The sequence below is a fragment of the Euphorbia lathyris genome, chromosome 9 (genome assembly GCF_963576675.1).
Source record: "Euphorbia lathyris chromosome 9, ddEupLath1.1, whole genome shotgun sequence".
Taxonomy (NCBI): Eukaryota; Viridiplantae; Streptophyta; class Magnoliopsida; order Malpighiales; family Euphorbiaceae; genus Euphorbia; species Euphorbia lathyris.
In genome coordinates, this window is record NC_088918.1 from 20,990,170 (window position 1) to 21,002,414 (window position 12,245).

At 33.7% G+C, this 12,245-nt stretch overlaps 2 protein-coding genes across 2 annotated transcripts; both read right to left on the bottom strand.

Annotated features, from left to right (window-relative positions):
• Positions 1-3,593: 3,593 nt before the first annotated feature.
• LOC136206998 (exopolygalacturonase-like) lies at positions 3,594-5,890 on the bottom strand. Its single transcript, XM_065998239.1, has 4 exons — positions 5,742-5,890; positions 4,702-5,010; positions 4,083-4,598; positions 3,594-3,887 (listed from the first exon to the last, which is right to left on the bottom strand). The coding sequence occupies exons 1-4, from the start codon at positions 5,880-5,882 to the stop codon at positions 3,660-3,662; spliced, it is 1,194 nt and encodes a 397-aa protein (XP_065854311.1). The 5' UTR covers positions 5,883-5,890; the 3' UTR covers positions 3,594-3,659.
• A 4,054-nt stretch (positions 5,891-9,944) lies between these two features.
• On the bottom strand, positions 9,945-12,245 carry LOC136206946 (exopolygalacturonase-like). Its single transcript, XM_065998154.1, has 4 exons — positions 12,097-12,245; positions 11,063-11,371; positions 10,444-10,959; positions 9,945-10,248 (listed from the first exon to the last, which is right to left on the bottom strand). The coding sequence occupies exons 1-4, from the start codon at positions 12,235-12,237 to the stop codon at positions 10,021-10,023; spliced, it is 1,194 nt and encodes a 397-aa protein (XP_065854226.1). The 5' UTR covers positions 12,238-12,245; the 3' UTR covers positions 9,945-10,020.

The window sequence follows — 12,245 nt, forward strand, 5'->3', positions numbered from 1 at the left end:
CATATTTTTTAACAATATTATAATTATTATTTTCAAAAGAAGGTGATAACACAAGAATATGTCATCGTGGTCATTAACCTACCTCAGGTTGCACCGATTGCCCTGGCTACACTGCAATCCTCTTTTATCGAGGAAACTGTGGGAATCACCTATCTTTTCATTCAAGATTCTTTTCTGAAAGCCACAAACCATACCCTCAAACTAGGAAAACTATTGATGATCTCTGTATATCGCTCATATATTCAGTCGAGAAGCTTTTTCAAAAGCCCCAATAGGTCCAACATCGTCCCATGCTTTAGTAACAATGACAATGGATACAAAAGAAACATCGACTAGTGCTCTAGAATAAACGATAATAAATACGAAAGGAAGAACCAACATGCTGCCTCCGAGTAACCCTAATCATATGGTTGATGTTTTTGCAAAACCGCAATGGCGGAGCTTGGATTTCATAGATGAGGAACTATCAAGTACCGAATAAATTTATTCAAGAGTGGAACCAACGGCCGGGATCTGAGCCCTGGGTTGGCTCTGCCACTGATTTAGTAGGTTGAAAGGATGAAAAAGGATGTTTAATGAGGAAATATGAAACCGTTAAAAGGAAAAAAAGAAAGACATGGTAATTTAGAAGATGAAAAACTTTAACTTTAGTCCAAGTATGCAACCATGGAATATATGGAATATGGAATGGACCCATAATGAGAAAATCGATCCCAATGCAAAACATACTATGGTATTGCTATTTACGCCACAATTGCACAGTTTTGCCCTTGGCATACAAAAAATTTCGAAACTAGGGAAAAATCTTTTTAGCGAAAATTCAAAATTTAGCTTAAACGGATGTGGCATATCGTTTGACCCATGGCGGGTCCGTTCCCACCATGGGTCGAGCATTATACCGCATCCGTTCCCACCATGGGTCGGGTGGTATGCCACATCTCTTTAGGCCAAATTTTAAAATATGCAAAATCGTAAAATTTTTGGCCATGAAAAATACTAAATCATTCAATTTTTTATGACGAAAAATGAAAAATTCTTCTATTTTTTGTGACGAAAAATGTAAAATCGTCATGAAAAATATGTATTATTATCATGAGTTCTTTGATAAAAAGATGTAAATCTTAATGTTTCCGACTCATAATCATCCATTTTTGGGGTTCGGATGGTCACACATCAATTATTTTCATAATTTTAATTATTATTGTTCGGGTTTATGATTTTGGAGAGTGAACTTTCAGTTTTTGATCAAAATTATGCAAATGGCAAAAAAGTCCAAAAGAGGTGGTGGTAAGGAATTTGCAGGCGGTATTTAGCAGTTGATTACATCGTTATTTTCTGAACGATCTTTTGAAGATCTTTCACATTTAGATTATTCCAATCAAATCATACACAATCACTCCAAATTAAAAGATAGAAGTAACTACATTTCATGTGAGTCGTCAAGTCGGTTCTTTTGAACCGAGGCGGGTAGAATGTGAATGTCGAGAGTTGAGTAGACGTGGGCCTGTAGGATCTGTTTTCCCGTGTCAATGAGTACTAGACAAATGTTTACATTTAGTAAGGCATTCTAAGAGGTGTTTGTCCCTTTAAAGCACAATTGTGTTTTTTAGGGAGCATTAATTTGAAGGCGACGTCATTAATAACTACAATGATGGGAGTGACTCTTAGGCTTCTCGGTGTCTAGTATAATTATCCTTTGTTGGCAACTAGAAGTCATTTTACACTCGGAATTTTCGAAAAAACTCTAATGTGATTTTCCATTTTTGTCTTGTCGCTCTTAGGTCTCGATTTTCTTATCGAGGGAAGGTGTCTGAAAACCTAGAAGGCTAGGGGATGTTGTTCTAACTGGTACTACTTTATCTTATTGTCTGATTACAAGGTCAGTCATTTCACTAGTTTCGACCTTTATCATTTTTGGTCTTGCTACTCTCGAATTTCTCGTGCATCTTTTGTGTTTCTTAGGGGATGGGGTAGTATGTCATTGTTAAGGTCGGATTATTGAGTTGTTTGAGTGGGAGTATGTTTGAAGCGGTTGTCGGGTCACAATAAGCGTTGAGCGGTTTTGGCATTCGAGACTCTATTCTAAAGGAGTCACAAAAAATGTGAAAGAGGAATCGAGCGAAGGGTAAAAAAAATTCATTGAAAAGGCCACTACTTCACCATCCAAGGCAGAGCAAGAATTACATTCTTCCTCAGTCCCCACTCCTAAGAAAGTTAAAGTAAGGAGTCAAAAGCTCCGGTAGATAAGTTTGAGCTTTTTCTGCAAGGAATGTGAGGGGTGCGAGAGAAGCTTTACACAATTTCTATTGTTTTAGCTAAATCATATCAGAGTATTATTTGGAAGCTTGGGACCGTCTATCTAGAATTATTTGAGAAAATTTGAGTAGGAGAGCTAGGGAAGAAGAAGAACTCTCAAGGCCGGAAGTTCGATGTTTATGATCGTCTGTTGGCTCCAGAGTCGAAAGCTTTGGAGGATGCCTACAACAATATTATAGAATAAGACTTGGGGGCAGTCTTTTTGTGATATCGAATAGCAAGTTGCTAAAATTGTTTGAGTTCTCGGAGAAAGAGGGGGCTGATTATCTGGTTAAGGGTGGCGATGGGGAGGGGCGAGGACGGTTAAACATGTCCCACTCCTTCCTCAAATATGTATGAGGACGGTTTCAGGGAATCCCGTTTAAATGATTAAGAGATTTTTTCACCCTCACCCCCTTCTCATTCGGATTCCACGTGTAATAGGAAATCCACATACCCATTAAAATAATAACAATAAGAGCGCTATAGAGCCTCAAGTTTACTCAAGGGAAAATATACAAAGTTCAACTTCTACTGTGCAAACATTTTCAGACAAAAATGAAGAAAAGGTGTGTGGAATCATTGTATGAAAACAATTGCAAAGAGATGTTCTTATTCTACTAATTACATCAATTAAATATTTTTCATTGTCAATTTCCATATTACTCCCGATTTATTAATTTTTTTTGTTGAACATCTCTCTACTAAATCAACACCAAGGTATTACTTTATAATATTAGAAGGATAAAGTCATGGTCTATAATATTCTACAAATTTTTTTATTAATAATCTAACTTTTTTTATTTTAAAATTAAGAAGTTTATTCGGGGATTTTCAAGGATCCCCATTAGGATTTATATAGTAATGGGATGGGGATCCCCACTGGGTGGATATAGCAATCCCAATCCCCAATCCCATTTAGGTTTTGGAGAGAACAATTCTCCCATCCTCATCCCTATTTTTTTCGTTTATTCCCCATCTCTGTCGGTTCAGATACCCGCGGTTTTTGGATAATCTCCTCCCCGTTGCCACCTATATATCTCATGGCCTAGGATGAGATGGTCATTTATGAAGATCAACCTGAAACTCAGATGTAGATGCCTTTGTGGTCAAAAGTTTATTAATAGATTTGTAGTCAAACTTTTAAATGATCCGCGTTTAAATGTTAATCCAAAAAAGATGTAAAGTTTATCAAGTCATTGTAACACCATTACCTAATTCAATAATGTATAAAAAGATTTAATTCACTTAGGAACAAATGAAAATAATATGTTTTTTAAGATGCAATTGTAGATACATATATACATCAGAAGAATCTTGAGAAGCACTAATCATAAGAGAGGTATATATAAGTCTCTTTAATTTTAACATTCGGCTGGTATGGCACTCCCTGTAAATTTGGGTTTGATATTGACACATTCTGCTATTGCACGACCTGGTGCTTTGCCAACGTATTGCAAATTAATGCCACCCAAGTCCACTTCTTCACATGGATATTGTTTGCTACAAATTAGTTGAATAGCTTTAGGGGTGAATGAAGTTCCTCTTATATTTCTAAAAGAAATTTTGGAGAGCTTGACATTGGATTGAGTCTGACAAAATCATCAAAAAACACATAAAAAGTTAAATGTTGTGAAATAATACAATAAAATTTATGTTAGAAGTATTGGGGTTAAAGATAAAAATATACTTATTTTATTTGAGTAAGTTGATATACTCTTAATACTTATTAAGGGTGCAATAATACTTTTTTTTCTCTTAATGTATATCATTATAATTATAAATACCTGTTTATTGCAATGATTGCTAGGGCAATACATTTGATCAATAAGGATAGGATTGGAGACATTGTTCATAGTAATATCTTCAAACACCATGTCTGATGCAATGCTTGTATACATTCCTGGCCAAGTTTTGATCCTAACACCATTATCTGCATTATTGATAACACATCTCTTAAATAATACCCCAGTCACGGGTTCTTCATTCTTATATTTCCCTAAACTTCCAATACCAATGCCATGGCCAGGTCCGCATGATACGTCAACAATTTTAATTCTTGAGCTACCATCCCCAATTGAAATACAATCATCACCGGTACCAATTTTAGTACTCTCAATATTTATGCCTTCGCAACGTCCCATATGTATTCCGTCGGTATTAGGACTCATTGCGGGTGCTTGTATTATAACACGTCTGATAGTTACGTTACGACACTCTAAAAGATTGAAATGGAAATTCTTACTATCAACGGATTTTATGTTCTCCACTATGCCATTCTCAACGTAATCCAACCTAAGAGTCTGAAAAGAAAAAAAAGTTTTAGAAATACTTATAATGATTTTAGTTACATTATCGTTAAGAAATTATCCATATAAAAAAGAAAAAAATAGGAAAAAATCTTACAATGGGAAGATTCTTGCAATTAGGGTCCTTTTGACAAATGTTTTGTTTCCATGCACGAGATCCATCACCATTTAATGTGCCACCTCCTGTAATTGTGAAATTATTAACATGACCCACCCTAATCCAATAGTCTCCTGTATGAGCTTCAAGGCTACTTGGCGCTTTTAGATTTCCTTTGATCACAAGAACTATTGGAGCTTTACAAGGACCAGCCAAATCTATTTCCCCTAATAAATAATTTCCAATCGGAATAAGAATTTCGCTATACGATGGGCTTCCACAAGCTTCTTTCCAAGCATTCAGCAATGCCTATAAATAAAGTTATCAATCGATTATTTGTATTGATTAAAGTATATACTTTTATTATACATGATAAACAAAGTTAAACATAGCAAATCCCAACAAGGTGTTCATAAAATGATATATTGTCTTTCTGTTAGTTTGTTTTTTCAATCCTGGTTTTTTTTTTTTTTTGTCAAAATTGAAAAAAAATGACACAAATTCAAAGATAATTCATAAACTTGTTGATTCTAATAGAAATATGAGAAAATTCAAGAGACATATCTATGTCATTTGGTAAACAAATTATTCAAGAAAGGACGATCTTCACATATTACTTATCAAACTGATTTGAAACTCGATATAATTTGATAGGTTCCTATGCGGGACAATAAATTTTAAGGTTTTAAATTTGTTTCTTTTTGCTTTTTAATGTGTGTAACAATCCTGTTACTTCATTTTTAAGAAATTACTTATTACTTTACAGATTAATTACTATCGGATGGTTCCAATAATAATGACAAAGTCACCTTGCTCATATAAATAAAGACGAATTTATATGTAAGTAAAAGTAGTAACATTTTTTTGTTCAGAAATAATTAAGAAAAACTTGAATTTAATATACATACTACAAGAATAATTGATATTTATAAATCATAAAGTGCAAATAAAAAAAAGGGTATATATGCATTTTAATTAGTTTCATGGAAAATTTTAGTGGAAATTAAGATAATATTGATGTATAAACACAAATTAATAACCTGATTGATATTTGAGGTTTGGCTAGCTTTACCACCATATTTTGTAATATCAATGACATGTTTTTCTGGGATAGCTGCCTCTACAATTGAACCTAACAATAATAAGAAGGGAATTGTAAAATAATTGATGATTGGATTCATCTTTAATGATTTTCCAATTCCCTTAATTTTCTACTTACTCTACGAGATATATTTATACTTGTAAAATCCTAATTTTTTTATCTATCAATTTGCGATAATTTCTACGAACATGCTATTTTTATAATTTTAGACTTTTATTGTTTAAAGTTAATGGTAAGATTTTAGTTAAGAACAAGTCAAACATGCTTGCTTCAATTTTGTACCAATTTTATTTTTCATTTCCATCATATATTTCATTTCGTGGAGTGTATTTTTAAATTTAGATTCATTTCATAATAATTTCATAATAATTTTACAATAATTTATTATAATTTTCTCATTATATAATTTTTACCATTTTTTTAATTATTAGTTATCATTTGATATGGGGAAATAAATAGAAGACTCGGCTCAAAAGCTCACAAGAAGACTCGATTATAGGTTCATAAATAGTTTCGATTATAATGTTCATGAAAAACTCATGAGCAAACTCGGTTCGATCATATTTTTTAACAATATTATAATTATTATTTTCAAAAGAAGGTGATAACACAAGAATATGTCATCGTGGTCATTAACCTACCTCAGGTTGCACCGATTGCCCTGGCTACACTGCAATCCTCTTTTATCGAGGAAACTGTGGGAATCACCTATCTTTTCATTCAAGATTCTTTTCTGAAAGCCACAAACCATACCCTCAAACTAGGAAAACTATTGATGATCTCTGTATATCGCTCATATATTCAGTCGAGAAGCTTTTTCAAAAGCCCCAATAGGTCCAACATCGTCCCATGCTTTAGTAACAATGACAATGGATACAAAAGAAACATCGACTAGTGCTCTAGAATAAACGATAATAAATACGAAAGGAAGAACCAACATGCTGCCTCCGAGTAACCCTAATCATATGGTTGATGTTTTTGCAAAACCGCAATGGCGGAGCTTGGATTTCATAGATGAGGAACTATCAAGTACCGAATAAATTTATTCAAGAGTGGAACCAACGGCCGGGATCTGAGCCCTGGGTTGGCTCTGCCACTGATTTAGTAGGTTGAAAGGATGAAAAAGGATGTTTAATGAGGAAATATGAAACCGTTAAAAGGAAAAAAAGAAAGACATGGTAATTTAGAAGATGAAAAACTTTAACTTTAGTCCAAGTATGCAACCATGGAATATATGGAATATGGAATGGACCCATAATGAGAAAATCGATCCCAATGCAAAACATACTATGGTATTGCTATTTACGCCACAATTGCACAGTTTTGCCCTTGGCATACAAAAAATTTCGAAACTAGGGAAAAATCTTTTTAGCGAAAATTCAAAATTTAGCTTAAACGGATGTGGCATATCGTTTGACCCATGGCGGGTCCGTTCCCACCATGGGTCGAGCATTATACCGCATCCGTTCCCACCATGGGTCGGGTGGTATGCCACATCTCTTTAGGCCAAATTTTAAAATATGCAAAATCGTAAAATTTTTGGCCATGAAAAATACTAAATCATTCAATTTTTTATGACGAAAAATGAAAAATTCTTCTATTTTTTGTGACGAAAAATGTAAAATCGTCATGAAAAATATGTATTATTATCATGAGTTCTTTGATAAAAAGATGTAAATCTTAATGTTTCCGACTCATAATCATCCATTTTTGGGGTTCGGATGGTCACACATCAATTATTTTCATAATTTTAATTATTATTGTTCGGGTTTATGATTTTGGAGAGTGAACTTTCAGTTTTTGATCAAAATTATGCAAATGGCAAAAAAGTCCAAAAGAGGTGGTGGTAAGGAATTTGCAGGCGGTATTTAGCAGTTGATTACATCGTTATTTTCTGAACGATCTTTTGAAGATCTTTCACATTTAGATTATTCCAATCAAATCATACACAATCACTCCAAATTAAAAGATAGAAGTAACTACATTTCATGTGAGTCGTCAAGTCGGTTCTTTTGAACCGAGGCGGGTAGAATGTGAATGTCGAGAGTTGAGTAGACGTGGGCCTGTAGGATCTGTTTTCCCGTGTCAATGAGTACTAGACAAATGTTTACATTTAGTAAGGCATTCTAAGAGGTGTTTGTCCCTTTAAAGCACAATTGTGTTTTTTAGGGAGCATTAATTTCAAGGCGACGTCATTAATAACTACAATGATGGGAGTGACTCTTAGGCTTCTCGGTGTCTAGTATAATTATCCTTTGTTGGCAACTAGAAGTCATTTTACACTCGGAATTTTCGAAAAAACTCTAATGTGATTTTCCATTTTTGTCTTGTCGCTCTTAGGTCTCGATTTTCTTATCGAGGGAAGGTGTCTGAAAACCTAGAAGGCTAGGGGATGTTGTTCTAACTGGTACTACTTTATCTTATTGTCTGATTACAAGGTCAGTCATTTCACTAGTTTCGACCTTTATCATTTTTGGTCTTGCTACTCTCGAATTTCTCGTGCATCTTTTGTGTTTCTTAGGGGATGGGGTAGTATGTCATTGTTAAGGTCGGATTATTGAGTTGTTTGAGTGGGAGTATGTTTGAAGCGGTTGTCGGGTCACAATAAGCGTTGAGCGGTTTTGGCATTCGAGACTCTATTCTAAAGGAGTCACAAAAAATGCGAAAGAGGAATCGAGCGAAGGGTAAAAAAAATTCATTGAAAAGGCCACTACTTCACCATCCAAGGCAGAGCAAGAATTACATTCTTCCTCAGTCCCCACTCCTAAGAAAGTTAAAGTAAGGAGTCAAAAGCTCCGGTAGATAAGTTTGAGCTTTTTCTGCAAGGAATGTGAGGGGTGCGAGAGAAGCTTTACACAATTTCTATTGTCTTAGCTAAATCATATCAGAGTATTATTTGGAAGCTTGGGACCGTCTATCTAGAATTATTTGAGAAAATTTGAGTAGGAGAGCTAGGGAAGAAGAAGAACTCTCAAGGCCGGAAGTTCGATGTTTATGATCGTCTGTTGGCTCCAGAGTCGAAAGCTTTGGAGGATGCCTACAACAATATTATAGAATAAGACTTGGGGGCAGTCTTTTTGTGATATCGAATAGCAAGTTGCTGAAATTGTTTGAGTTCTCGGAGAAAGAGGGGGCTGATTATCTGGTTAAGGGTGGCGATGGGGAGGGGCGAGGATGGTTAAACATGTCCCACTCCTTCCTCAAATATGTACGAGGACGGTTTCAGGGAATCCCCTTTAAATGATTAAGAGATTTTTCCACCCTCACCCCTTCCCATTCGGATTCCACGTGTAATAGGAAATCCACATACCCATTAAAGTAATAACAATAAGAGCGCTATAGAGCCTCAAGTTTACTCAAGGGAAAATATACAAAGTTCAACTTCTACTGTGCAATCATTTTCAGACAAAAATGAAGAAAAGGTGTGTGGAATCATTGTATGAAAACAATTGCAAAGAGATGTTCTTATTCTACTAATTACATCAATTAAATATTTTTCATTGTCAATTTCCATATTACTCCCGATTTATTAATTTTTTTTGTTGAACATCTCTCTACTAAATCAACACCAAGGTATTACTTTATAATATTAGAAGGATAAAGTCATGGTCTATAATATTCTACAAATTTTTTTATTAATAATCTAACTTTTTTTATTTTAAAATTAAGAAGTTTATTCGGGGATTTTCAAGGATCCCCATTAGGATTTATATAGTAATGGGATGGGGATCCCCACTGGGTGGATATAGCAATCCCAATCCCCAATCCCATTTAGGTTTTGGAGAGAACAATTCTCCCATCCTCATCCCTATTTTTTTCGTTTATTCCCCATCTCTGTCGGTTCAGATACCCGCGGTTTTTGGATAATCTCCTCCCCGTTGCCACCTATATATCTCATGGCCTAGGATGAGATGGTCATTTATGAAGATCAACCTGAAACTCAGATGTAGATGCCTTTGTGGTCAAAAGTTTATTAATAGATTTGTAGTCAAACTTTTAAATGATCCGCGTTTAAATGTTAATCCAAAAAAGATGTAAAGTTTATCAAGTCATTGTAACACCATTACCTAATTCAATAATGTATAAAAAGATTTAATTCACTTAGGAACAAATGAAAATAATATGTTTTTTAAGATGCAATTGTAGATACATATATACATCAGAAGAATCTTGAGAAGCACTAATCATAAGAGAGGTATATATAAGTCTCTTTAATTTTAACATTCGGCTGGTATGACACTCCCTGTAAATTTGGGTTTGATATTGACACATTCTGCTATTGCACGACCTGGTGCTTTGCCAACGTATTGCAAATTAATGCCACCCAAGTCCACTTCTTCACATGGATATTGTTTGCTACAAATTAGTTGAATAGCTTTAGGGGTGAATGAAGTTCCTCTTATATTTCTAAAAGAAATTTTGGAGAGCTTGACATTGGATTGAGTCTGACAAAATCATCAAAAAACACATAAAAAGTTAAATGTTGTGAAATAATACAATAAAATTTATGTTAGAAGTATTGGGGTTAAAGATAAAAATATACTTATTTTATTTGAGTAAGTTGATATACTCTTAATACTTATTAAGGGTGCAATAATACTTTTTTTTCTCTTAATGTATATCATTATAATTATAAATACCTGTTTATTGCAATGATTGCTAGGGCAATACATTTGATCAATAAGGATAGGATTGGAGACATTGTTCATAGTAATATCTTCAAACACCATGTCTGATGCAATGCTTTTATACATTCCTGGCCAAGTTTTGATCCTAACACCATTATCTGCATTATTGATAACGCATCTCTTAAATAATACCCCAGTCACGGGTTCTTCATTCTTATATTTCCCTAAACTTCCAATACTAATGCCATGGCCAGGTCCGCATGATACGTCAACAATTTTAATTCTTGAGCTACCATCCCCAATTGAAATACAATCATCACCGGTACCAATTTTAGTACTCTCAATATTTATGCCTTCGCAACGTCCCATATGTATTCCGTCGGTATTAGGACTCATTGCGGGTGCTTGTATTATAACACGTCTGATAGTTACGTTACGACACTCTAAAAGATTGAAATGGAAATTCTTACTATCAACGGATTTTATGTTCTCCACTATGCCATTCTCAACGTAATCCAACCTAAGAGTCTGAAAAGAAAAAAAAGTTTTAGAAATACTTATAATGATTTTAGTTACATTATCGTTAAGAAATTATCCATATAAAAAAGAAAAAAATAGGAAAAAATCTTACAATGGGAAGATTCTTGCAATTAGGGTCCTTTTGACAAATGTTTTGTTTCCATGCACGAGATCCATCACCATTTAATGTGCCACCTCCTGTAATTGTGAAATTATTAACATGACCCACCCTAATCCAATAGTCTCCTGTATGAGCTTCAAGGCTACTTGGCGCTTTTAGATTTCCTTTGATCACAAGAACTATTGGAGCTTTACAAGGACCAGCCAAATCTATTTCCCCTAATAAATAATTTCCAATCGGAATAAGAATTTCGCTATACGATGGGCTTCCACAAGCTTCTTTCCAAGCATTCAGCAATGCCTATAAATAAAGTTATCAATCGATTATTTGTATTGATTAAAGTATATACTTTTATTATACATGATAAAAAAGTTAAACATAGCAAATCCCAACAAGGTGTTCATAAAAATGATATATTGTCTTTCTGTTAGTTTGTTTTTTCAATCCTGGTTTTTTTTTGTCAAAATTGAAAAAAAATGACACAAATTCAAAGATCATTCATAAACTTGTTGATTCTAATAGAAATATGAGAAAATTCAAGAGACATATCTATGTCATTTGGTAAACAAATTATTCAAGAAAGGACGATCTTCACATATTACTTATCAAACTGATTTGAAACTCGATATAATTTGATAGGTTCCTATGCGGGACAGTAAATTTTAAGGTTTTAAATTTGTTTCTTTTTGCTTTTTAATGTGTGTAACAATTCTGTTACTTCATTTTTAAGGAATAACTTATTACTTTACAGATTAATTACTATCGGATGGTTCCAATAATAATGACAAAGTCACCTTGCTCATATAAATAAAGACGAATTTATATGTAAGTAAAAGTAGTAACATTTTTTTGTTCAGAAATAATTAAGAAAAACTTGAATTTAATATACATACTACAAGAATAATTGATATTTATAAATCATAAAGTGCAAATAAAAAAAAGGGTATATATGCATTTTAATTAGTTTCATGGAAAATTTTAGTGGAAATTAAGATAATATTGATGTATAAACACAAATTAATAACCTGATTGATATTTGAGGTTTGGCTAGCTTTACCACCATATTTTGTAATATCAATGACATGTTTTTCTGGGATAGCTGCCTCTACAATTGAACCTAACAATAATAAGAAGGGAATTGTAAAATAATTGATGATTGGATTCATCTTAATGA